Source organism: Podarcis muralis, chromosome 10 (genome assembly GCF_964188315.1).
Source record: "Podarcis muralis chromosome 10, rPodMur119.hap1.1, whole genome shotgun sequence".
NCBI classification, from domain to species: Eukaryota; Metazoa; Chordata; class Lepidosauria; order Squamata; family Lacertidae; genus Podarcis; species Podarcis muralis.
In genome coordinates, this window is record NC_135664.1 from 8,355,904 (window position 1) to 8,383,558 (window position 27,655).

Below are 27,655 nucleotides of genomic sequence, written 5' to 3' on the forward strand. Positions count from 1 at the left end.
GCCTCGCTGGCCGCCTCCCTGCCTGCCTCCCGTTACCTGTTTCCCATTCTCAACCCCATGAACCTTTGAAGCGGAGCTGAAGGAGCAGTTTCAGGGACATGACTTTCTCTGCCCCTGGTGCGTTCCAAAGTTAAGCTCTGGGCTGGCCCATATTCATTCATTCATTCATTCATTCATTTGCAAAAATAAAAAAAAAATAAAAAAGCTGTGCTACCAAGTTTAAAAAAAAACCAAGGCAGCGAACAGTGTAAAATCAACAACAAAAGTGAGTTCATAAAATATGAACAAAACACATCACAGATCACTAGGTCGGATTAATACATTGAGATGGCTGGATCCATAGGAACCAACTCCTAGCGGCCAAGGTCCCTTTAACCCCCTTCCCCCAAATTGAGGGAATCAGGGGCCCCAAAATTGATGGACATTTTGCCACATCATGTGACTATGTGGATTACCTGAGGCCCCATGTTTTATTCAATGTGGCACCCCTGGGATCACCTCCTGACAGAAAGCGTGGGTGAATTGGGGAGTTTTAAACAGGGACCTAAATGTCAATTCTATAAAGGCCCTGGCCTTTATATCTCAAGATACTCTTAGTGGTGCCATATTATCTCCATGTCCCCTTTGAGGTCCACAATAAGGATCTTCAGTCAAAATCCAAAATCTGCTTTGCCACTAAGAAGCGGGTGCACACCCCACCTTAAGTTTTGAGCCACCGCAAATCAGACACCCGCAAGTCTAGGAGGGAGTCCTCTATGAAAATCCCTGCGCCACTTCATTTTGGCCAAACAACCTCCCCTAGTGACCATGTAGAATTGAGAAAAAAACTAGGAGAAGGGGGCACACCACAAAAACCTTTTTGGCCAGCTCATATCATGGACGTAACAAGGAGGAGATTGTAGTTTTGGGGTACCCTAGCATCACAACTGGCCCAATGCTTGCTTTGGGTGCATGACATCGTCAAGTATATTACCCCATTCAGTAATAGTCAACGTATGGGGGGGAAATAACAAGGAACTGAGGGTGCACCCCCAAATTAAGCTTTCAAGTGCTTCACATTATACACTGGCACCAGCGAACATGTTTCCTCTGTGAAAAACCCTAGAAAAGCATCCAGCCCAAAATCTTCAGTTTCACCCAGAAATCACTAGCCTACTGCCTTTGTACCAATAATTGCCAATGTATATAGAAAGGAATAAGGAACTGGGATGCATGCATACCCTAATTAATATGCTGAGAGAATCAGGAGGTTGTTGCCTTCAAAACACCAATATTTTGTGTATGCTAATGTATCCTTGTCCTCATGTTTGTTTATATTTTTCTTCAAGTGCACGGGCTCCTTTTCCTTTCTCTTTGTCCTGATACAAGGCATATGATAACAGGAACTATAATACAGTAGCTATTAGTTACTTAGACTTTTGCTAAAGGAAAAACTGGATACCAGTTGTACAAATCAGCAGTTTTATGTGTTAGCAATATATATATAAGTAAGTTGCACATTGCAGTTAGTGTTTTACTATGTATCAAGGAGACACCACGCTTCGTCATTGCAGAAATACTGTAGAAGGTAGGCTTGTAGTTACTGGAACTGTGGCATTTGAAACTGGAAAATCCCAACCCTACATTTGGTCCCAAAACAGTCACCACTTCTACTCCTGCGTATTTTCTGTTATGGTAGCCTTTCCAGTTTGGCTCTCCACACTACCACTATGACTCAAAGCCCAAATTTAACAATTCTTCCATGTGTTTGAACTAGTATTCTTAATTTGTATGGAAGTTGTAGCACAAAGTTGAGCCATTTCATAGTTGCATGCTTAACAGATCCTTAGCTGAAAGGGACTCACAAAGTCCCCTGCACAAATTGCTTATGGAAATAATATTTCCCCAGCTCTTGCAGTTTCCCAGGGTTGTCAATGCTTCTTTTCAGTTGGCAGTGACCCTATTAGTAAAAATAAGTGGACACTCTGCATCTTTACTTTATTTGTTCCTTATATGGTATATTCACAAATCTGCTGGCTGAACCAGATGGATAAATGTAAATATAGATAGGAACTGTCCCAATAGTAGCAGAATTTGAGTTTTGTTGTAATAAATATATACATGCAGAACATTACAATAATGGGAAGTTATCAGAGTACGAGTTACTGTGGCCAAACTATCCCTGCCTAGGAACAGGTGTGGCTTGAAAACCAGCTACAGAAAGGAAAAGACACTCTATGTCACTGGAGATTGTTGGGTCTCTAGTGACAAGGTGGAATTCAGGAGAACCTTTGCTACACGCCTGCTTCTTCCAGAGGAGTGCAACAACATAAAAAACAGAGCATGTTTCTTAATATTGGACTGTTGTTCATGTTTATAATAACCGGATAACCTCTTTTGGACTTTCTGCTTGGAAGGAAAAATGAATGAAGTTGAGATGCCCAGATGAATGAAGACTGGAAAAAACATCGCCTAGCAGAGGAACAGCTGGAGTTTAATTTGGATTTAACATCTATTTGGAAGAATCCTTGTAGATATAGCTGGCAGATAGTGGGAAGTCCTTTTTACTCATTTTAAATATTTATTTTCCTTTTAATTCCTTTTCCTCTTCTGTTTCTTCCTTCTGCCGTTTTTGTTTCTGTTCTGCCTCAGACTTTTGTATTTTGAATGTCCTCTACTCAAGAGTTAACATGCAGGTGATGGTTAGTTGATAAAGGACCCTGTGTGAGAGACAAGGAAGGTCTCCCAGGGTGGGAAGGTGGGAGAAGAAAGGGAAGCTCCCAGGTGAGAGCTGGGAGGGTTCACCTTTCTCTGTGTGGGACAATAAATAAACCTGTGAAAGAGGACTTTCTATTATTCTCCCTCCCTCTTTTTTGTTTATATTAGTTTGGTTGACATGGAGAAATAGGGACTGATTATACGTAGACAAAGATATCAACATACTTCCATGTGTAGAAATATATAATAATTTGATTCTAAATTAGATCCTACAATTAATTTATAGATGAGAAAATTTACTCATTACTTCAAATCACAACACCTTATGTAAAACTTTCTGTGTGTTTTTTAAATAGCAGGTTCTTCTTACTGTATTCAATAAAAATAGAGCGAATTGTCATAAACTTAAGCTTGTCATTCTCTTCTCTCTTCTTCTAATAGTCTTTTTCCATTATGACTTTTTTCAGTTTTTTTCTGCCTGTTCACCTACAGAAGGTATTGTTTGTGGTGCTGAATTTTATTTTGTTTCAAATATGTGATCAACTACGATGTTTACTAGCACATTTGTATGACGCCCTTCACATGGATAGGAAAGCTACTACCTATTTATCACCACAGCCAACTTTTGTATCACCTGCTGCTAACATCAGAATAGTATCTTTTTCAGGAGATGGGACAGCATTTCTCAAACGGTAGACTGAGGACCACCAGTAGTCCTCAGTGGCACAGTCCACCCAGTGCCTCCTCATCTGCCCTGTCCCCCAGGCATGCTGCAGCCTTGGGGCTGAGGCAGAGGTTCAGGAGGTGAGGAATAGAGGGTCTCCCTTCCCTAAGAGAAAAGGGCCAGAGATGAAGGAAACCAGAAAAAGATAAAAGGCTGGTCTTTCAACTGTGAATAGAAATGCTTTTATTTAAAAATAAAAGTAAACTGTGAATAGAAAAGAACTGGGTGTAAAGTTTTAAGAACTCCTGCTGAGTCAAAGAAACAACTCCATAGCCACACATATGTAAACTATCCGTCTGTGTACATCCATCTCAGTTTGTACATTTTTGTACAGTTCCTGAGAGGTTTTTTAACCACTGTATTCATGTGATGTAACTACTGAGGGCCCCATAAGAGAGGGAAATATCAGTACAGCAATTCATGTCCCTACTGGGAGAAAACTGACTTTTAAAGAAACCAATCCCTTTGTGACAGATGAATGGGAGAGCAATTAATGTGTGTGTGTGTGTGTGTGTGTGTGTATGCAAAACAATTGACCAGGAACTTCTTATAAGCCATTTTCCTTTATATTTATTGGAATTACATGTGCAGCTGCAGTTAACTTAAATGGAGTCTGTGCCATTGTGCATACAATAAAACCACTAAAGGCAAAGTATTTGGATAAACTATTATCTTGTCTGGGACCATCTTGTCTCATCATATCAGTTTGCTTGGCCTTCCCTCATTGATGTTTCACCCATGGACAAGACCTTGTAGATAATCCCCTGCTCCCCTGATTTCAGGTGTGCAAGACACAGTGGGATTGTGTTGTTCCATATTACTTCAAAGAGTAGCACGGGGAATTGGTGGGGAAAGGACAAGAGCTAGCGCAAACGGAAGTTCCATAAAATCCCAAACAAATGCACTTTCCACTGGTTGAGATTTCAAGTATTGCACATAAAAACACAGTGGTAGGCAAATTTCATTGTGAGGGGGATCATATCTAACCAGATCCTCAGGTTGTATCCTCATCCTTCAGACTAGCAGTTGTCACAGAAAATATATATTGTCACAGCAATATATCACCACTACAGGTCATGGAGTAGGCAAGATCTTTAATGCAAGAACTCAACAAACGTATTGTCATAACTTGGCAGTGCCTTTACTAAGTTTTGCAATAAAAAATTTGGTGTTCAGTACAGTCCCCAGAATTTGCAAGATCAGCTTATTGGAGTGCATCGTAATGGTATTTGAACAGCAAACATTTGGGCGCAGGTTTCAAGAGAGAATCAGCAGGCTCAAATGCAACAGATTTCAATTTTCTCTCATATGCTGAAGTAACTAGAGAAACCCAAAACACAAAATTTACTTACACAAACAACATTCTCCCCAACAAGCTCAGATGCATATAAACATGAAACTCTGCATACTCATTGCACTTTTTGGTATTAGTATACAGAAGCACCATTCTAAATCTTTGATTGTTATAAATTAAAAATACCAGTTCCTCCCTTACAGAGTGTACTATAGTATTTATTTGGGCTAGTTTTGCCCAAATTAATTCTTATGGAATTATTTCACTGTCACAGGAGCAAAGTAAACACAGCAGTTTGTTGTTTATGAATTCCAAGTTAAGACACGTAGGAAGATAAACCAAGCTTAAACAATCTCTTTTATTAACAAATCAACATCCAAGCAGCATACTGGAACCAATGTAAAAAAAATAAAAATAAAACCTTTCAGTTGCAGATAATGAAGGTTTTAAGAAAGAAACAATGTCACAAATAACTAATCACCAAAAAAAGCCTGTTTTGTAAGTTACATATATGTGTTTTTCAGGGGTATCGCCCACTGCAGAAAGAAAATACAACATATTCAAATTCTTGAATACATGAAGTAAAGTATACTATAGTAAAAATCTAAAGATGGGGAAAGAAGAAACTCTCAACTATAAATAACTGTGCAATTAAATGTGAAGTCCTTTAAAATTTATTTTAATTCTTTTTACTGTTTGTCAAGTTATCTGGATGTAGCATGTTTCACTATGCTTATTCTTCTAGCATCATGGTTTGATGTAGTTAAAAAAGCCTCTTCTACATTACTATAGCTGGCGGTTGTACAATCTCCTGCCTTTTTCAGTGTAAAACAGTGGATAGAAGCTGAACAGTGGTTAATGGAAATTTCCATTCTAAACTGCTTTACATTTTCCTTATAGGCTTAAAAAGATTCTTCACAGTATACTGACAGCACACCGCTTACTGGTCTGCATCCAAATAACCACACAAATAAAGCTGTGTGCTCAAAGGAGGTATGGACTTGTATTTCTTGAACGCCAGCCCTCCATGAGACATGGCAAATCTCTTTTGCAGCTTAATGGAGTTTGTGTGACATGCCATGGGAATCTGCCATTCAAATAAGAACAAGAACAAAAATCAAAGCAAAACTTCCACTGCGCCTTTGACACAGGTAAAGTAGGTCTTTGGATCCTAGCCACTATTTCCATTGCAAAATAAAATATGTTTGGCAACCTAGCGTTTCAGCTACAAACGCAGAGCATTTCCCTTTAAAGAAAATAGACCTTGTTTTTACAAAGCTTAGGAGAGTAAAGACAGGAACAAGAGACGATTCATGTTGATGCACGTGTATTAATGATGTCCTTGTGCTGCATTTACTGGCCTTTCTTATCACGTTTTCCGCCTGAAGAACACTGTAAAGGTAAGGAGACACATGTGAGAAAAGGAGTGAAGCTATCTTTATACAGGGTAACTTGTGCATCAGGATGACCACAGAGTTAATGTGTGCACTATGGGCTGCCAATCCCTGGCATGTTTGGAAACCTGAGAAACTATTGTGGGCACCACTCATCCTCCACTGCAAACACACACACACACACACACACACACACACACACACACCAGTGAAACCTCTCACACATGCACAGTCCGCCTCTCCATCTCCCCACCTTAAAAAAAGGTTTGAAAAAGGCTGCAATCTTGAGGAAGATGCGAACTCCCAACAATGGCTTGGGATAGGAAAAGCTCTCTGCTGTAGCCAATAAAATATTTCATTCAAGCCTAAGTGTGGCAGGGGAGGGGGGTTGCAGCGAAGAAGGGAAGGCTAAGCTCTCCAGCTGTGACTATCCCCTCTGAAAATTGTCTCCTCAACAATTAAGCTTCAAAGAAGCCTTCTGTTGGCTCCAATAGAAGGCTTTTTCAAGTCTTATTGCAGTATGAAGGAGCACTGTCAGCATAAAGGTGTCACAAAATTGCCTCTCCGCCAGTGCAATTAGCCTTGTAAAAAGTACCCTAGTAGCTACAATTGATGGTTTTGCTCAACTCTAACTTGTTTATTGTGAATATTCCTATCTGGGCTGTTTTGTTCCTCCCAGCTAGTGGGCAGAAGAAACAAAACACAATCCCAGGTTTAACATTATGTTGGAACCAGGGATCAAAGCATGATTAGTAAGCTGAGAGCAAACCTTGGCAAAGATCATGGCTTGCTGGGAGTGAAGCAAACCATGATCTTGAGGTTTAAACCTATCTCTAGTTGACTTTTGTACTGATTTCAAAACTATTTTCAGCAGTTTTCATGGTATGTTTCCAAACTGTCCTGAGACGCACATGAAAGGCAAATTATAAATTAACAAAATTAAGAAATGGTTTAGGCATACTGTTGCTTGTTTCCTCCCCATGTGAGTGGAAAGAAGGGGTGACATACTTGCGTATTGTAAACCATGATGGTTTATGGTTTACTGTGACATGTGAACCAAATTCAGAATCTTTTTAAAGAAGGGGAAACCCCCTTTTTGAGTTTCTTCCTCTTCCTCAGTGCTACTATTCAAGGAACATACAATATTATTGATGAAATAATTCACGTTTGTTTTAAAACAAAGTAGGTTCCAGTTCAACAACTGTTCTGGGAAAACTTAAGAGTTAAGTATTCTCATTATTCTGAAAGAACATTGTCCAGACGTACACAGAATTAAAGATTGTTGTCTGATAAATTTTCTTTTGGATCCAACACACACAACACGGCTAGTCTAATTCCAGGAAGTCTTGCTCGAGCAAATCAACTGCTTCTACCACCTTACCTGCATTTTGTTGTATTCTTTTGTAAGTTGGTCATATTCTTTTCTAAGGCCTTCACACCGCTTCTGAGTTGTAGAAAAGTCATCTTTGGCCTTGCTGAGAGCTGCACAACACAGGAGTAGTATTATTCAACACATGAATAACAGCATTAGGACAAAATATTTATTTGTGCATTAAACGATACCTGGTTTGGTTTTCGTTTTGTTAAAAAAAGATTACAGTGCTATATAACAGGATAACAAATGACTGTCACATGCCAGGAAATCCTTGCCAATGGGTGAGCTGCTTTTACACAACACATATTAACTGCATAAGGGGGATACAGCAGAATGCTGAAGTTTGTGTGAAAAATGTGAAAGGTCAGCTTGGATGAGAAAAACGTCACGTCTAGAGACCTGTGTGCTGATGGGAGGAAAAAGGAGCTTCAGGTGCTGAAAGGAAAGTGGCGTAGGGAACAGATGAGATAGTGAAGCATTGCTGCAAGTTCTGTTATAATAGCATGGTTTTGGTGGTGCAAGACTACTATATATGATTTAATACATCAAAGCCTTCCTATTTTATAATACATTGTAAAAAGTACCATTAAGAACATTATCCTCCTATTTTTAGAATATATCACAAGGTGGTGTAAATCTTAGAAGCAATTGAGGGTTAAAAAAATAATAAAAGTAATTGGCTCTATAGCATTTATTCATGTTAAAGAAGTTGCTATTATATTAGATTGCAAAATCCATTTTTCGGTAACTTGATCCAACAGTAACTAATTACCGAGTGTTTTATGAAGGACTGGCAAGGTGCTCTAGTTGTAACTAAAAACAATCCTGTCTTTAATCATAACCAAGATATCTGGAGATAGTTGAAGGTGAGCACAGAAAAACATTTATTGCATTGTTGCTATGTTTTGACAAAAATACACTTGTGACAGGATGGGTGAGGTCTTCTTAGCAGAAGAATGTCAAGGTCCAGCATACGAAAAACCTTCCTCAGTCTAGACTCAGAGCTGTAAGATGACATTCTGGGGGAGTTAGTGGGATGTGGGTGGGCAGGTAAGCACTACAGTGCCTATATAAAACTGCATGGAATATTTCTTTTCCGGGGCTGTTTTCCAATGATACCAGATTGTGAGCAGTTCAGAATTCCTAGCTTCTTCTGTAGCCTGCCTGTCTGTCTCCTGGCCCCATTCCACTTCAATCTCCGCTTCACCCTGTTACCTCTACAGTTTCCAACACCTCCTCCTCCCAGTCTTCTCCCTCTAACTACTCCTCTCTCTTTTTTAAAAAAATGATATTTATTAAGAATTTTAAAATTACAAAAGAGATAAAGAGAAAAAGAAGGGGAAATAAATAAAAACAATAGAAAGACAAACAGCAGTCAAACAACACAAATTGATAAAGGTCAAAATCAAAAACCAAAGGAAAACACATAACACATAAAAATCACAAAACAAGAATAAACCACAAAAATTTAAAAACAAATCCAATATTCCCAAATCCTTAACTGTCATGTCCTTATTTCATCGACCTCCTCACACCTCCCTTTTTTGTATTCTAGTTATTAATTATAACAGCAAATACTTTCCATTTTTCATAATATCCTGTCATTAAATTACGTTGATCTATTTTAACCTATATTACATAAAAAACCCTAAAATTTAAAACTTAAGTCTTATTCATACCAATTTCTCCTAACCTTAACATATTCTTGCAAAACTCTTTTTAACATTTCTGCTAAAGCCAAATAATTTCATTCCAACATTTTTCTAATATTCATTAATTTTCCAGAACAATCCTAAATAATTTTTTTTTTAACTACTCCTCATTGCCCCCCCACCACTTCCCCAGCTCTGAGCCTTCTTCCCCTGGGGTGCCCCTTGGGGGTTCCCCAGCTGGGGTCTTCCACCAGCATCCAGCCAGCCCATGGCATTATGCTAGGCTCACTTCACCCTATATCCTAATATTCTAATGAAACATAACATAAAATAGTGTTTAAGTGTACAAAATGGTTATACACACAAAAATACAACAAATTTAATACTGGCATTCCATTCTCTTCAAATATACCACGTACAACATGATGACACCATTTCAGTTAGATTTTTCTGTTCTCAGTGTCCTTAGAAATAGGAAGCAACCTTCTGCGGACCTACTCACTGAAATGGGGTAGAATTGCCCTGAAGTTGCCATAAGGCTGGGTTTTCATTTTACTGCATCTGAGTGGCGTATTTGAACAGCTTTTTACATGCTATGAAAAGGTTATTTGTCCCAAGCCACATTTAGCAGAGTAAAATAGATGCACTTCAGTAGAACTTGCATTAAGCTTCAGTCGAAACAAAAGGAAGTTGTTCGGCAGTGCCTGGAACACTGCACCCTAAAGTCAGCAGTGAGTTGTAGGTCCCTTGAAGGTGAAATATTTTTGCTACCTGTAACAGAGTGCTTATTACCACATATACCCTATAATAAGCATTTGCCAATGTAGTTCAAAAGACAAGCATGCGTTACAAATGCATGTGAGCTGTACAAATAGCCCAGCCGAATGTCTAAGGATTTTACCCGGGTATAGGAAAAACTTATTTTCAAACTCAAACTAGGAGTGCCTACTGCTTGCTAGTGTTGGTTCACCAGCTATGGGCCATTCCTGGACTGGGATAGTCTGGAATCAGTAACCCAGGCTCTAGCAATCTTACATTTGGGTTACTGTAATGTGTTGTATCTGGGGCTGCCCTTGAAGACTGCCTGGAAGTTGCAGAATGAAGCTGCTCAGTCAGATGGGAACGTGTAACACCAATCTGAGAAGCACTGCAATGGCCATCTGTGTGCTACTGGGGCGGGTTCAAGGTGCTGGTGAAGGCTTCTAAAGTGTATATATTACAGGGCTTATATATCTACAGAATCGACTTCTATAAAATAAGCCAAGTCAAGCAATAAAATCAGCAGGGGGTTCTCTTATGCCCTAACCCCCAAGGATTCACCATACAGGGATGCACAACAAGGCCTTCCAATTCTGGAAGCCCCTTCTCCTGGGATATGTTTGTGTTGCTTGCTTTATTGTGATCAGATGTCAGTTGGTGGGGTTTTTTTACTCTGGCATTTTACAAATACAGTGGTACCTCGGGTTAAGTACTTAATTCGTTCCGGAGGTCCGTTCTTAACCTGAAACTGTTCTTAACCTGAAGCACCACTTTAGCTAATGGGGGCCTCCTGCTGCTGCTGCGCCGCCGGAGCACGATTTCTGTTCTCATCCTGAAGCAAAGTTCTTAACCTGAAGCATTATTTCTGGGATAGCAGAGTCTGTAATCTGAAGCGTATGTAACCTGAAGCATATGTAACCTGAGGTACCACTGGAGAGGCTAGATTATTTCAATACTGAACAGCAACAGATGGCTTTGCTGTGTTTTAATGGTTCTGAATTTTATAAATATTTTCAAGTATGTTGGCTATTGTACCTCTTTATTGTAGATATTTTGTACATCGCCCCAAGCTCTTTTGGCATAAAAGGAATGAATAAAAATGTTTCGGCTATCTGATGCAGAGGCAATGTTGGCAATTTAGTTGCCAACTACTGTAAGACTATTAAGACTGACATGAATCTTTAGGATGCCAGAGCACAATTCTGCTTATATATAAAGAGTGAATGGACTTTGCATTTTATATGTAATGCTGGGTTTACATATAATACACGTTCATGAAAGAATGTATAACCTAACACCAGTGGCGTAGCGTGGGGGGTGCAGGGGGTGCCGGCCGCACCGGGCGCAACATCTGGGGTTAGGGCAAATCCACAGGTTAGGGGGCGCAAATCCACAGGTTAGGGGGCGCAAATCCATGGGTTAGGGGGCGCAAATTACTTGCCTTGCCCTGGGTGCTGACAACCCACGCTACGCCACTGCCTAACACACTACAGAGAAACCAGAGGCCCACAGCCCAGGCTTTAGTTAACAAATTCCCTATGCACTAAATGGGCCATCAATAGACTGTGGGAAAATCTCCTCTCCCCAAGCTGTCTTCTGCTTGCCCCCCTCTTTCTCCAACCTCCAGCCCATGCTTTTCTCCTGTCTTCTGCCAGTTACTACTCACCCCAACCACACTCTTTCCACCCTGAGCTTTAACAAGATCCCCTATCTGACACTTGCCCTTCCCTGAGGCACATGCTGTTTCAATGTCTGTCCATCCTCTTTCGTGGATTTATTGCCTGCTGAGAGGTTCATGGTTGCCAGCTCAGTAAAACGTAAGATATGGTTATATATTCCCATGGCATGTTTATATGACAAACAGAAGCCTTATGGGTAGCTTTAGGTTAATTCCCAGTCATTTGAGAACAGGACATGATACCCATCATTCAGCCCGCACACTGAGATCTAGCTCCAAGGGCCTTCTGGAAGTTCCCTCACTGAGAGAAATGAGGTTACAGTGAACCAGGCAGAGGGCCTTCTTGGTAGTGCAACTCCCTTCCATCAGAAGTAAAGGAAATAAATATCTGACTTTTAGATGACACCTGTTTGGTGAAGCTAATGTTTGATGTCGTATTGTGTTTTAATTTGTTGGAAGCCGCCCAGAGTGGCTGGGGTAACCCAATCAGATGGGCAACATATTATTATCATTGTTGTTATTATTTTTATTATTATACCTGCTGCTATATATGGGACACTTCCTAGATGATTTAGAGCTACTGGAGAAGTCTGGAATCAAAGCAACACAAGTTTTACATGATTCTTTATCATTGGCTCAGTGAGAAAGAACAAACCGCAGTCCATATGTAACCTTTCTATGCCCCCTATTCATAAAGTAAATAAGCAAGTTTGTCAACTTTTATAAAATGACTTTAAATTATTTGGGCCCCCTCTGATGCTGAAACTCTGCAACATAACTGTGCAACCCACCTGTGTACCCTCAAAATCAGCTGGAAATGGTTAGGTGCACATTTGGAGAGCTGTTGGAGGGATTGGGGCAGAGAGAAGATAAAAGTCTTGTTGTGCCAGCAGAACATAATTCAATCCTTTAAATCTGAATTTAAGAGCCTGTTTTTAAACTTTAAATAAGACAACTGCCTGCCATTGGTTCTTTAGAAAAATGTCAGTTAAAAAACTGAACACATTCAGGAACATCAATATTTTCCCTCTCTTGTGTCAGTTCTAGTGTCGAATTTTACAAAGCTACTTTCAATTTTGATCATAAAAATGACTTTGTTGTTGCAACATTATAGGTTAACTTGCTGCATAGCTGCCTGAATGAACAGAGAAAAACTCTATAGGAAAGAGTTCATCAAGGAGAACAATGTTATTACATTTATTTTGTATACAAGCTATGTCTGTTTATAAGAGCCAGCAAACATTGTGTAAACGTTACTTTTCCCTCCTCATTTGAAATGTCATCTTTTTTTGAGAACACCCGATACACAGAGGCATGTAATTAAAACTCATAATTAAACAGGTATACCATTGTGTGTTGCAAATATTTATAAATGAACACAGGCATCAATACTGCTGCTATTAAGCATTTTTATCACATATTTCAGGGGCTTAAATGCACACATCAGCAACCTTTATAAAATCCCAATGGGCCAATATTCCCATACAGTATTGCAGATAGGGATGATAGACTGTGAGAACAATGACTTGCCAAAGGTGTCTGAATTCAGAATTGTCTAAAGTGCAGATGGAGTTCCTAATCATAACAAATCATAACAGCTCTCATGCTTACATGATTATCTAGTAATTAAGTTTGCGTGTATATCAGGGAGGGACAACATCGTCTGACCACCTTGACTGGAGGAGCTGGCAGTGTTACAAGTGCCACATAATACCTGTTCTGCATTTGTAAGAACTTGATCTTTTGGTGGCAGCACCTACACTTTGGAACTCCCTGCCTATTTATATGAGACAGGAGACTTCACCGTACAGTGGTGCCTCGCAAGACGAAAAGAATCCGTTCCGCGATTCTCTTCGTCTAGCGTTTTTTTCGTCTTGTGAAGCAACCCTATTAGCGGATTAGCGCTATTAGCGGTTTAGCAGCTTAGCAGCTATTAAAGGCTTAGCGGCTTAGCTGCTAAAAGGCTATTAGCGGCTTAGAAAAAGGGGGGGGAGCGGGGAAAAAGCGCAAGACTTGCAAGACGTTTTCGTCTTGCGAAGCAAGCCCATAGGGAAAATCGTCTTGCGAAGCAACTCAAAAACGGAAAACCCTTTCGTCTAGCGGGTTTTCCGTCTTGCGAGGCATTCGTCTTGCGGGGCACCACTGTACTCTTTTTGCCACCTACATTTTGTTTGTTTGTTTCTTTATACAAGTCTAGTCATATGTTTAGAAAGTAGATGCAAGTTTTACTCTGTTTTTAGACTCTTTTTAACACCCCCTTCTTGGGTAAGATGCTTAAGAGGGTGACAGGCAGATAGCACCAGGTGCCCTTAGAAGTGAAATAACTAGACCTATTTCAATCCGGGTTAGGCTCACTTCTAGCCCTGAGATGACCTTGGTCACCCTGACAGGCACTTTTCGTTGGGACAGAGGGAAGATATCCCTGTTGATTTTCCTTGATCTTCCTCAGTGGCTTTTGTTACCATCAACCATGGTATCTTACTGGATTGGCTCTACAGGTTAGAAGCTGAGGGTGAAATGATACAGTGGTTCCATTTCTACCTACAGGACAGATTTCAGAAATTAGCAGTGGGTGACCTGTGGATCCTCTAAGGCAGTTGTAGTTTGGGGTCCCATAAGTTTCCATCTTGTCCCCCATGATCAACGTCTATAAAAGCTACTATGGGATGCCGTCAGGGGATTGGAAGAAATGTGCCAATGGTACGCTGGTGACACCCAGTTCTAATTCTCCTTGAAAATGATTCAGAAGCCACATTTAGTACAGAACATGGCTGCCAGAATGCTGACCAGAGCAGGTAGCTAGAATCACTTTCACACTGATTCTGAAAGATCTGCATTGGCTACCCATATATTTCAAGGCTGAATTCGGGGTACTGACAATAAGTACCTTTAACAACTTGGGACCCAAATATCTGAAGGAATTCTTCTCCCTGTATCAGCCTACCCATATTTCCTTAGTTTCAGGGGAAGCTGTGGTTGTTGTCACACCTTTTGGAATAGTACACTAAGAGGTGATTCATGGTGGCACCCTGAATTTGGAATGCCCTCACCCTAGAAGTACACTTGGCATTGATGCTTTCATTATTACAGGGCCAGATAAAGACTGATCTGTTTGCCCGAGCCTTTGCTGGATGCTCTCAATGGTGTGCTGCTGCAATTAAGGAGACTGGGGGTGGCTCCATGGGTTTTATGACTTATAATTTTAAAGATGGGTTACCCTCTCTTTAATTCTAATGGAATTCTTATGCATTTTTAACTATATTGCACTCCTCTCTGCACAATCAATACACTGTTTTACTTACTAAGGCTTTAATGTTTAAAGCACAAAATTGTAGTTCTGGATATAAAATCCACAGAAGATGCACAATTTCTCACAAAGAAAATGCTTTGTTTAACTGAGATTCCTGGCCATGGGTCCACTGAATTTCGATAGTGCTCTTGGGCACTTTCAGAATTCTATGGATGGAATTGTAGCTTTAGTTTCACTTGGAAACTCTTTCCACATAGAATAAAAATGTGATGGCAGCATTATTTTAAAAGCCTCCAAAATCTGGATACAATAATCTGTATTCAGCTGAGAGATTCACTTGCAGGGCTGGTAGTATAAAAAAAAAACATTTTGAGCTTCCTGAATGAAAATCAGAATGCAAATGTTCATGTGTTCTTATTTCTAATCAACCTCACAATTAAATATTTGTAATCACTCATGCTAACTGGCAAAAATTTGAAAGTGTTCACTAAAGTCAGTATAAACTAGGATAGAGAGTTGTTCCAGCTAGGATTTTGAAATGGATGCATTTGTAAGTTTGCTTTAAAATACATAATGGTTATGCAATGTTCTGCACACAGCCAAAGAAGTACATTTTAGTTGTCTGGGCTTCACAAGGTCAGGAGCAATGCTATACAAGACCTTCATTTCAGCCTAGTAAATATACAGAAGGTTAACAGATCTTGCAAGATCCAGAACTAACACACACGACCAGGAAAAAATCTGCCTTATCTCAGTGTTGTTTCATCAAGACAGCCCAAGTCAAACACAGAAGCAAACAATAAGTGAGGGAGGGTCTTGTTACGAGAGGAGGAGAACAATTTTGGGTCTCTTCTGTTCCTCTTAAAGAAATGTGACTTTCAGTTCATAACTTCAGACAGTTTCTTATGTTGTACATTTTAAAAGTAATTTCTTCATACTAGCACAAAGACCTGACCTCAGGCCCAATCTTTATGTCTTTGGTTTTTCTGTTATTGGTTTTCTTCTGCCCTTGCATGGCACAAATCTGGGCCATCACCCAGCACTTTACCGACAAAGAACCTTTTATACAATCTTTTATGGTCAAAACCCTCTTTTGGGGGCTTTCAACAAAGAAAACCACAAGATAAAGCAGTGTGAAATGGCAAAAAGTACCATGTGAAGTTTTCTTTAATTCGTCTTTCAGCTTTTTCACTTCTTCCTGTAGCTCTTCATCGGACACTTCTCCCCTGTCACATTTAGCTTTCATTGACTGGTAAAAGGAAAAAATATTAGTTACTTTTCCTGATTACAATTACCGTTTCAAAATAATTGTAACAATAAGAAAAAGTGAAACAGGTGCAATAAAAATCAGAGCCAAACCTACATTTTGCTTTTTTCCTTCAATGGTGATTTGGAAGAAACACAGTAATTTGCATAGCACACATTCTGCTCCCCTAGACCCATCATTTTATAAACAAAGGTTCTCATTTGATTTTCCCTAGTGCTATGAATGCTTCTGTATTAACCTTTACCTGATACCGAATAAAGGCCTTTGCTGCTATGGACTTCTTATCAATTCAAAATATTAGAGACCAACCCAATTTCTAGAATAATATATTTACATATGCTTTAACAAAAAATACATGAAAAAAGCATTAATTACTAACTTACAGTTACAGATATATGTTAAAATCTTTATAATTAGTAAGTCAAAATGTTTGGCGTCTTCTTCATTTTGTTCAATTTGACACTTTAACTATATTTGACACATTCATCTCTTCTTGGCCTTGCCTTTTTGAGCCTCCATTTAATTGCCACCGTAACTTTCAATTAAGAGCTCTTTCAAGCAGGGAATCTGGACAACATGCAAGGATGTCCAGCTGCTTGAGTAATAGGACTTTTGGCTTCTCCCCCCCCCCATTCCCCCCAATCTAAACTGGAAGGTCCCCCAACCTTCCAGTGCAAGTTTTGGATGTGCATAGGGAGTGAAGAGGAAGGATATGCCTTACTGTAAGGCTATCAAGGGGTTACTTGAGAGCAATCAGGCAAATGCCTCCCTGGTCGGCTGTAAAGCCTCATTATTGGTGCCAAAAACCCTTCACCATGCAGAGCGCCACTCTCCCGTGGCTGGCTCATTCACTGGCAGAATCTGTGAGTGGGCGGTCCTTAAACCTTCCCCAGCAGAGTAGTTTCTTGACGCCCAATCTGCGCTTCCCCTCTCGGTGCGGAAGCCTACTGCGCAGGGAGGGTGTGGGTAACGGAGGACCTCTCTCCTCCCTGCTTTCGCCAGGCAAGGTGTCCTGGCACTACCTCGCCTCCTCTGAGCCCTGAAGCTCCTCTCCACTGGAGGCGTGGTTACTCTCCTCCGCTGAGGAGGTGCTGCTTCCCACGATCTTTGGGGGCTCTCTGTAATCCATCCGGCTTTTCCCCTCTCGCCCCTGAGCTGATGGCAGTTCCCTGACACTTACTGCATGACTGGATCTCACCCCTGGACCATTTTACATATGCTGTAAAAAGCCATGAGGATTCATATGCATTTCTTAATTAAGTATTTGCCTTCGCCTGCATATTGACATTGGAAAGCTCTTGTTTCCTGCGCCTAATAGTGGCTACACAGAATTTGGCAACATTGATCGTAATTTCAGGAACCTTATCTTCTACCAAGGCTCTCATACGTTGGGGTTCTGGTACATTTTTAAGCTTTTGTAGAACTGGGGCAATAAAGGTCAGGCGTAGATCCTCGTAGTAACTACAGTGCAGCAATACATGCAGACTTGTTTCCACTTCCGATGAGCCACATGGGCAAACACGTGACTCATATGGTTTGCCCTCATATCTGCCTAGCAGCAGGGCAGAGGGCAGAACGTTAAATCTGGCCAGGGTAAAGGAGTGTCTGTACTTAGGTATTTGTAAATCAGCCAGATAATTTGCGGGTGAGAACCCTCTTCCAAAGTCTCTAATTGTGGCATGTTTATCCATTTTGCCCATATGACATTGCAGCTCTATGTCCCTAATGCGTTGGAGCACTTGACTTCTGGCTCTCTCATATCCTGCCGCTATCAAGATCTGCGGGGAGAATCCCAAGCTTCTTATCTTTTCAAACAGGGAAGCTTTCCAGGTAGAATGAAAGGTGTCTAAGAGTGTTAAAGGAGCCAAACCGGCCGGGGGAAAAATAAGTTTTAACCAGTAGTGTATCTTTAGAATCCACAACCGCGCGTTAACGGGTGGTTTTCCAACTTCTGACAACTCACTTTAATCACACTAACCCTAATCTTAACCTAGCACATCTCAAAACTAATGCTAAAACAATCTATTAGCTGCAGAGATTAAGCTACTGTTGTGCTCTCCCCCCCCCCCCAAATTGATTTTGTGCAGGTTGAAAAAGACAGAAGAAGCATAGAGGAAACACTGGAGGATGATTTTGACGGGAACAACATGCAAATGACCCATAAACAGCAAGCAAACAAAGCAATTCTACAACAAACAAACACCTAGTGTAGAATCACTCTTGGTTTACACATGCAGCAGAATGAATGTGACCACCTCAGAATATGAGACACGCTGAAGAGAGGGGGGGGGGGGAATGAGTTGATCAAATTCTGAAGATCAGACCTTTTTAAATGATTCCCTGTATTAAGAAATCTCTGTACGAAGAAAACAAGCACAGAACTGGAGTCCCTCTCCAGAAGTGACTCCGTGTATTCTAGCATCATGTTCCTCTAGACTAGGCCCATGAGGAAACAGCGCCAAACAGATTCTGAGCTGCTGAGGGAACTAAAAAAACTTTGTTCCACTTTTATACTGCTTGAAAAGTGATAGAGATATGGATTTTAGTGTGAGCTCTCTAAAAAAAAATCCATGAGGTCTGAGGGTCTTGTAAATTACTGTGCAAAATATATTACAAAAATTCCAAACAAGCCTTTCAGTATCTATACAGAAAGGTGACGGATGATTAAACAATATCACCTCAATACTGCAAAATGTTTGCTTTATGGCTTTAGGACAAATTGTTATTGTCATGGGGGCGGGGGGCTGGATAGCACCCAGGTCTAATTTACAAGGCTAGTATGACTTTCTTTAAAACACACACACACGCTTAATACGATGGCCAAACTACGAGTTGTCATTGGTTTACCTGAAGTGGCTTGTATGAAGTGGGACAAACCACAACCTGCAGTCAGGTGACATGCTAAGCCAAACCATGGCTTAGCTCACATCAGCAACACTACAGACAGATCAACGCAGTCCCTTTCTCCTCTCCAGGAACTCTCATACTCACGCATTCACGCTTAGCTTAGAGCAGCATGCGAACCGGGTCAAAGTGGTAAAATGCACTTAAAAACAAAACACAACCCATTCAACTGTGAAACATACTTGAAGTTTTTCATTCTCTTCCAAGCACTTCTTGGCAACTTTGTTGATATTTTCTACTTCCATTTCTAGAGCTTTCTGGTCTCCCATCTTTTTTGCCAATGAAGTGATAAGGGAAATGGTACGTCTCAGTACACTGTGGAAACCAGAAAAGCCATGAACCCATTAGAAAAGAATACAATATCAATGTATAAGTTGTGTTATAATTTTTTTTAAGTCTTCAATAACTTTTTACTTTAAATGCTGAGAAAAGATGCTCTTTTATGTGAAACATGAACTGCTTTATTTTTTAAGATGCTATTACAACGTACAGCTGAAACAGGACCTAGATTGGCCAGGTGCTTTGAAGTCATTTTATCTAAACACTAAATGTGAGCCCCAGTTATTGCCGCATAGCCACCGCTATTCAGAAAATAAAAATACTTTCTGATAATGTTAAAAATACATCTCATTAGCCACCATTCTTTCCCCTGGTTTAGTGTCTGAACTCCACAACAGTAAAGGTAGTTTCAGTTTCGCTAGTTGCAGTTAAATCAGAGAGCATAGAAATCCTATACGTACTCACATTGTGCTCGGGGAAAGAGATACACCAGTTATGCCAACGGAATGAACTTAGTATGTGGAGAAAGGAGAAGCAAACAAGGAAATGCCAAAACTGACATGTTGTGGCCCTAGACTGCAGGAGTACAGAATGGGTGAGGAACCTTTTTCAGGAGGAGTGCCGCCTTATCCCAGAGAAAAACTATCAGTAACTATTCCACCCACACAAAATCACATGCAAAAAAAGCTATTTTTTCATTACAAGAGATGCATACATTTAATTCTTAGTAGCTCCACTAGAGTTTCATCTTTTACTTTCCTCACAGGCTTGAAAGAAAACAAAGTTCTCTGACAACCTTTCTTGGGCCTGACTGTGCGCAAGGTAGAATCTCAACAGTAATCCCAGAAGAGTGCAAATAAGGTCAATGTACTGCTGAACTCCAAGCTCTGTTTTATAGCTATTTAAAATGCAATTGCAGCCTGAAAATTGCATGAAATTGCAACATGCATGTACTACTTTTTCTGTACTACTTTTTCCTATACTTGCGAGGAATGCAAGTCTGCAGAGACATTGCTTTGATCTACTTGCGGAGGAATGAGCTGCAGTTGCACAAAGGCAAAGCCCTTTCTCCTCCCTACTGAACCATCAGGTTATGATTGCAAGAACTGGAGGCCAGATAAAATCTGCCTGTGGCCCACATTCAACCTATGGGTTTCCCATGCTTGCGACATACAATATAGTGTTGATTTCTCAGTTTACTTGCCAAAGATCCAGGACAAACCGCTGCCCTCCGGAAATCCCCCCCCCCAAGGCATCACATCCTTTGAAATCCCGGTAATGTCCAGGACAGGGGTCAGCAACCAAAGGCCCATGGGCTGGACACGGCCCATGGAGGTCATTTGACTGGCCCATGAGCTGCCTCCGAACTTGCTTCCACGGCACTGAAAATCGCGTCTGCACATGCGCAGAAAATCGTGGGCGCGTGTGCAATCTGGCCCACAGAGGGATCTCCACGGGACCGATCCGGCCCAGGCAAGATAAACCTTGCTGACCCCTGGTCCAGGACATAAGGCAGCCCTAAACTTCTATACTGCCCATGTCCTGCCCATGTCCAACCCGAGACTCTAACCGATTTTGGCTGCTTTGCTAATGTTCTACCTGTGCGTTTGGGGTATTCTATCAGAATATCTGTTGTGTTAAATCCTAGAGTCATCCAGCTTCAGAATAGGATTTTAGAATACAATCCTATTCAAACAAACAGGATCATAGTACCATGGGAGGTACATATGAGAACCTTACTAGCAAGCCTTTCATCTGCAGAAAAATTATGATGCAAGAGGCGGTGTTTTGAAACAACCGATACTACCATCTGTCTTCTGAAATACAGTGGTACCTCTGGTTACATATTTAATTCGTTCCGGAGGTCCGTTCTTAACTTGAAACTGTTCTTAACCTGAAGCACCATTTTAGCTAATAGGGCCTCCTGCTGCCGCTGTGCCGCCGCCACACAATTTCTGTTCTCATCCTGAAGCAAAGTTCTTAACCCGAGGTAATATTTTTGGGTTAGCGGAGTCTGTAACCTGAAGTGTATGTAACCCGAAGCGTATGTAACCCGAGGTACCACTGTAGTACAATTCTGTGAGAGGACTGTATAAATTCAGAATACAGCATTTGGGGGAGTCATATTCATTTCCCCATATTCACTTTAATATATCCTTTTTAATTATTTACTTCCATTAGTAAATCTGTCTCTCTCAAACATGCATAAATTACCATTAACCTCCATTTTCGCTCACCCAACTTGCATATTATTATGTTTACAAACTTGGGGTTTGAGTCATGCTTCCCCCCCCCCCCCATTTTGGACCAAGTTTCTTACAAGAGGCACAAAACAGAATTACTAAGTAGTAAGTAGTACATAACTATACTTACAGCCAAAGAAACAGAGAGAATCCTGAGATATAAAGATTTCGTTGTGACCGAAAAAGTTTCATCTGAATGTGATCCAATGCATTGCCACTTCTATGTGCAGTTTTATCACTTAAGTTAACATTTGAGTATTTCCTCACCTCTCTTACAGCATCTACGAGTAAAAAAGAGAGAGTTACTTGCCTTTGTTTTCCGTTGCCTTCTTTTATCAATTATTGTACACAATGCTTCTGCATCAAAAAGCTTTTGTACCCCACCCCACCCCCCGATAAAACTTCTTTAACTTTTATTAGTATAGCTGCCCTGTTCTGGCTACTGGCAGTGGGAATCCCTCTGGCAGTAGATTTGTACTTTCTGTGGGCACAGAGCAAAGACTTTGACTGTTTATCTAGTAATGACCACGGAAATCATCTGTAACCTACAGCAAGCTTTATGATTAAGCAATTTTATAAAATAGTAATGTTACTTATATTTTAAAAGGATGGCTTTTCTTAACAGATGTTTAATATATAGCACTTAAAAACCACAAGCTACAAGATATAGCTAACTTTGTAATCATCAGGGAACACATTCAATTCCATATTTAGCAGTAGCTTTAAAATGCAATGCTCTTTCCCTTCCTCCAAAAAAACAAAGTCAGTGATGACAGAGCTCAGTAAAATTCCCAGAAACCTCACTGCACAATTCTCTTAGTTCAAGCATTAGTCCAAAGAGAAATAGCGCCACCTACTGATTACTTCAAAATCACTTCCTACCACAAGTGTTCACTGGGTCTCCCATACCAAATCTGAATTCTGTTTTGTTATCTGCTAACATGCTAGCAGAACACGGCTTGTTACATCCTCAGGTTCTAAAAGTGTAACATTAACTTTTTTGTTTGGTTTCTCAAACTATTCACAGCAAAGATAACTCACAGTAAATATAGTAATCCCTCAAACACATTAACTTTGTTGGTTCACTTACATGCATACGAATACTAATACAAACAAGAGAGATTTCCAACTCACCCAGAAATAAAACAATTAACAGAACTATAATTGTAAGGAACCCCTTGTTCCAATAGTTTTTAATTCTGCTCCACACAGAGATCATAAAAACCTTCTCCCATCTGTAAAACAAAATTGAAGTGTTTCAAAGAAGCTTCATTTGTAAAAAGACTACTGTACTATGTAAGCATTTTTAAAGTGCACGCTATAATCCACTGAATAATTTTTCAGCACCTTTTAATATTACAGTACAGTGCAATGGCATCTTGCACAGGGGTTATGCGTGGAGGGGAAACATATATGCAAAAATATGTACTGTATATTCAAACCACCCCCTTGGAACCGCCCCCACATGACCATCCTCACCATCCAAGCAAGACAGAGAACTTTTAAACGGGAGGTGGGGTGTTGTTTTTGTTTGTTATTGTGGCATGCATTTTATATTGTAAACTGCCCTGTGATTGTTGGATGAAGGGTGGTATAAAAAGTTAATAAAACATCATCATCATAATCTCTCTGCCTTGCTTACCAGGCTCTGGGGTGCTCTCACAGAGATTCTGGGGTATTCATACAAGATCTTGCAGGACTGCCCAGGATTTCATGAGAGCATTACAGAACCCGGTAAGCAAGACAGAAAGCTTAAAAGCTCTTTCCGTGCTGAGAAAACCCAGTGCAAAAGGCGTTTTAAGATGTCCGCCTTCTGTGTAATTAATTTGTGGGATTTCAGCTGGCCAGCTTTCAACTGCATAAGGCTGAAATTGTGCAAGTTAATTGCACACAATATGCAATCGTAATGTACAGCTTGAAATGAAAATGCAATTTCTCTGTAGTTGTAAGTATACAGTACACGAAAACTCTGCAATATAGTACAGACAGTATTACTGGGCCCAAACCCTGAGGAGGTTCCTGTATCTCCAAGAACTGACAGAGAGAAAATCCCTTTGTTCATCACATTACAGCTACAATGATGGTAACAGGTATAACTTATGGAATTCAGAGTCTAGACCTGCTAAGGCTGCTTGCTTCTAATGAGATAGACTAGGTATCTTTAGCATCCAGGTTTAATGAGACTAATTTGCTGCTTTCAGATCCTCTTAAAGCCTTATTCTGAAGACGAAAATCCCTTGATGTGTGTATTTAAATCACACCTTCAATTATCTTATTAGTAAAACTATCACAGTAACATGCATAATCAAACCTTCAACTGGTGGCATTGATATAGGTCCTTTATTGCATCTAGTCACTTTTAGCAAAAACTGTTTTTTAAACAAAGCTAAAATTATACTAAAGGAAAGAATCTGAGAAGTAGGCTTTATATTGCCTAACTCTGGATGACTAGCAGGAAAAGCAGCTCTGAAACTACAGTCCCTGGAAAAGGACAAAGGTCTCTTAATCAGCAACAAGCAGTTAAGAATGAATGTTGATGACCACTGCTGTGAACATACCAACATATTATAGATAGTCTGATTAGGTTAGCATGCATGTAATGGCTCTTTTCTTGGCTTTTAAAAAATTGCTTTTATTTGTTTTATTTATCCTGTCAAGTTGCTTTGACACTTTTCTTTTGTATAAAGCGACTGGTAAATGCTAATGATATAAATAAATAACACTGATCTTCAAATCCCAATCAGTGTTCCTTCCTAAGTCTTAGGATAAGGTAAAGGTAAAGGGACCCCTGACCATTAGGTCCAGTCGTGACTGACTCTGGGGTTGCGGCGCTCATCTCGCTTTATTGGCCGAGGGAGCCGGCGTACAGCTTCCGGGTCATGTGGCCAGCATGACTAAGCTACTTCTGGCAAACCAGAGCAGCACACGGAAACGCTGTTTGCCTTCCCGCTGGAGCGGTACCTATTTATCTACTTGCACTTTGATGTGCTTTCGAACTGCTAGGTTGGCAGGAGCTGGGACCGAGCAACGGGAGCTCACCCCGTCGCGAGGATTCGAACCGCTGACCTTCTGATTGGCAAGTCCTAGGCTCTGTGGTTTAACCCACAGCGCCACCCGCGTCCCAGTCTTAGGTTACTGGTGGCAAAAAGAGCAGCTGCTGAGTTTTGAAAACCCCTTTAGAAATCTGAGGTTGCAATTTCTCCTAGGAATAAGCCCCATTAAACTTAATGAGACCACTTCTGATCCAGCTTTTGACTATGAGGCATAGTCAAAATTCCATGTGAATTATCTTTGCTTTATCTTAGTTTTCATATACACAACCCTTTATTAATGTTGATGATATAACTTACTTAGGGAATCTAAGATGATTAGTGTTTGGTCAGCTGGCAACTTGTCAAGGAGAGTTAAGAAAGTTCCGCCTGTGCTAAGAATTTGTGGCAGCCCAAAGTTGTGTGTCTTTGTTTTCGCAATTTGATCCTTTTACCCCAAACCCGGCCCTCCAGATGTTTTGGGACTACAATTCCCAACATCCCTGACAACTGGTCCTGTTAGCTAGGGGTGCTGGGAGTTGTAGTCCCAAAACATCTGGAGTGCCAAGTTTGGGGATGCCTGTTTTACACGGTTTTGTAGTATTTTATGCATTGTGATTTGCTGTTATTTTTATTGATTGTAGATTGGTAATTCTTTATTGTGGCTGATAACTGTGAACTGTTTAATTATTATTTATTGGTGTTTAATTTTAGTGTTTACTATTAGAGTCTGATGTATTGCTGAATGTTGCTTTGTTTGATATAAGTTGTTTATTTTAAAGTTATTGTGACTATTAATGTTTGGTGCTTTATTATGTTTTTATGTGTTGTAAGCTGCCCAGAGCGGCTGGGGCAACCCAGCCAGATGGGCGAGGTATTAAAAAAATAATATTATTAAGTTACTATTATATAGGTTCTCTTCAGAAAATATATACAAGCAAACAGCACGGTATTTGTATTCTACTTATTGTGATGCAAAGAAGAACACCGCTACCATGACCAAAGATTCTAATACGTCACCTCTGGCAATGGACCACTATCAATTACTGTTGTCAATGCAATATTAATTCTGATCAAGGACCACACTTGTAAGAAGCTCCTCTGAGCATCATCAGCAAAACAATGGTATTATCATTACCACCATGTGACAGATGGAATTGTAAATCTTACAAATTTTCAATGCCTGTTATATGCTTTTATTAAGATTATTGTGGGAGCTGCATCAGACTTTAAAGAGGTAGAATAAAAAAAATTAAACAAAAACACACACACACACACAAAATTAGGAAAAAAAACTTAACAAAGGTAATGCATACAAATAATAAATAAGAGTTTTTAAAGTTGCCATTTTGATTGTTTTATCACCAGCAGGCATTCTTCTCACTGGAAGTAGTTCAGCTTATTTTATTTATTGCTTTGGGGAGATTCAGCACAGCTATTTTGTCTGTTATGCAAAGATGAAAGATGTGAATACATATCGGCCCCTGGAGTATCAAGTCAGCTTTTTAAACGCTCTTATAAATACCGATGAATGGAACCTGTGGGCTTCTAGCACAAAACAATTTGCAAAAGGCAGTCCTAAACCCCGCTGCCAATGTTGCAATCCGACCTGTACTTTCTCTTTCCATTTATTTTCTGATGAAACGGGCGGTCATTTCCCCTGCGGCAATATCCTTACCTCAGAGGAGAAATAATCGGGAGGCAGAGCAAGAGTAAGATTGCTATTTCGGCATAGAGAAAGGCTGCAACAGCTGTCCACTGGAAAGTCATCTTATCTGTGAGGGATCTGCAGAGACGGAAAAGCCCCGGTTAGAGATCACCATGGTTTCAAAACAGACAAGGCAGGCTGAAGAGCTTTGGATTAATGCGACCCCCAACACAAACAAGGGCTTCCGGCGTGACAGTTCAACATTGGGCAAAATAAAAATAATATAATATTATAATAATATAATATAATATAATATAATATAATATAATATAATATAATATAATATAATATAATATAATATAATATGATAATATAATATAATATAATATAAAAAATAAACTAAAATAAATAAAATAAAATAAAATAAAAGGGACCCGCCCCCCCCCAAGAGAGCGATCTATGGGATATGGGGAAGCCCTGCAGTCCGCGTTCAAACGACCCCATTGCCGCCCCCGAGTTTGTCGACCGGAGTACAAGGGATGAATCCGATTCTGTCACGCCGTAACTGCCACAGATACGTGTCGGGAAGAGATTTCGTTCTCCTCACACGCACACGCGCCCCTTCCCCACCGACCCCGGGGTACAACACGCCCCTTCCCCACCCCGGGGTACACAATACTCATGGCCCTTTCACGCTTCAAAATTCCCCTCCGCCACCAATTCTGAGGGGAAGCCTCTGCAGCCGTTGTGGGCGGGGGGGGGGGAAGGACCGACCCCGGGTTAACTTTCCTCTCTTTTACCCCGCTTTCCAAAGAGGCGCTGCTGCTGCTGCGGCCTTTTCCCTCCTGCCTTCATCACCCGAAGGGGGAGAGGCGTCCTCCGGGGTCCTGCGGCCTCGACCCGCAGCTCCGCGAGCGCTTTCTGCCCGCCACACGCGAGTCGTCGTAGTCGACGGCGGCGGAAACTGCGGGACGAAGGGAGGGGAAAGGGAGCCGCGGCTGCAGGAGGCCGGGCGGGCCGAGCGGCGGAGCCCCAACAGGCGGCTGGGGAGAAGGCGGGGAGCGCGGGCCTGGCAGCGAATGGGAGGCCTCGGCGGCGCTCGAAGCCCCGGCGGCGCTTTCGCTCGAGAGGAGGCCCGAGCCCGGCGGGGAAGGCGGGCTGCGTGTGAGGGGACCGAGGCGGACCCCGCTCGGGGTGGCGTGTGGGGAAGACGGCTTCCCGCTCCGTGGGGAAAAGCGAGCAGGCCTCCCTTGCCAGGAGAAAAGCAACAGGCCCAGGGAGATGGTAGAAGCTTACTCTCTCATTCCCTGGCCTGCTAGTTTTCTTCGTGCAAGGGAGGCACGGTTTAAAACAGGCATCCCCAAATCGGCCCCAGATGTTTTGGGACTACAACTCCCATCACCCCTAGCTAACAGGACCAGTGGTCAGGGATGATGGGAGCTGTAGTCCCAAAACATCTGGA

General features: G+C 41.0%; 1 protein-coding gene and 1 long non-coding RNA gene across 2 annotated transcripts; both read right to left on the reverse strand.

Moving 5' to 3' along the window:
* Positions 1 to 5,054: 5,054 nt before the first annotated feature.
* Positions 5,055 to 27,278, reverse strand: BCAP29 (B cell receptor associated protein 29). The gene is made up of 8 exons (XM_028747185.2): positions 26,994 to 27,278; positions 26,224 to 26,331; positions 22,651 to 22,751; positions 21,647 to 21,797; positions 19,177 to 19,309; positions 15,976 to 16,072; positions 7,491 to 7,591; positions 5,055 to 6,107 (listed from the first exon to the last, which is right to left on the reverse strand). Exons 2-8 carry the CDS (start codon positions 26,313 to 26,315, stop codon positions 6,069 to 6,071), a joined length of 714 nt encoding a protein of 237 aa, XP_028603018.2. The 5' UTR covers positions 26,316 to 26,331; positions 26,994 to 27,278; the 3' UTR covers positions 5,055 to 6,068.
* Positions 8,756 to 15,969, reverse strand: LOC144329133 (uncharacterized). The gene is made up of 2 exons (XR_013394550.1): positions 11,375 to 15,969; positions 8,756 to 11,186 (listed from the first exon to the last, which is right to left on the reverse strand). It is a non-coding gene; the product is annotated as an uncharacterized LOC144329133 (long non-coding RNA).
* Positions 27,279 to 27,655: the final 377 nt, after the last annotated feature.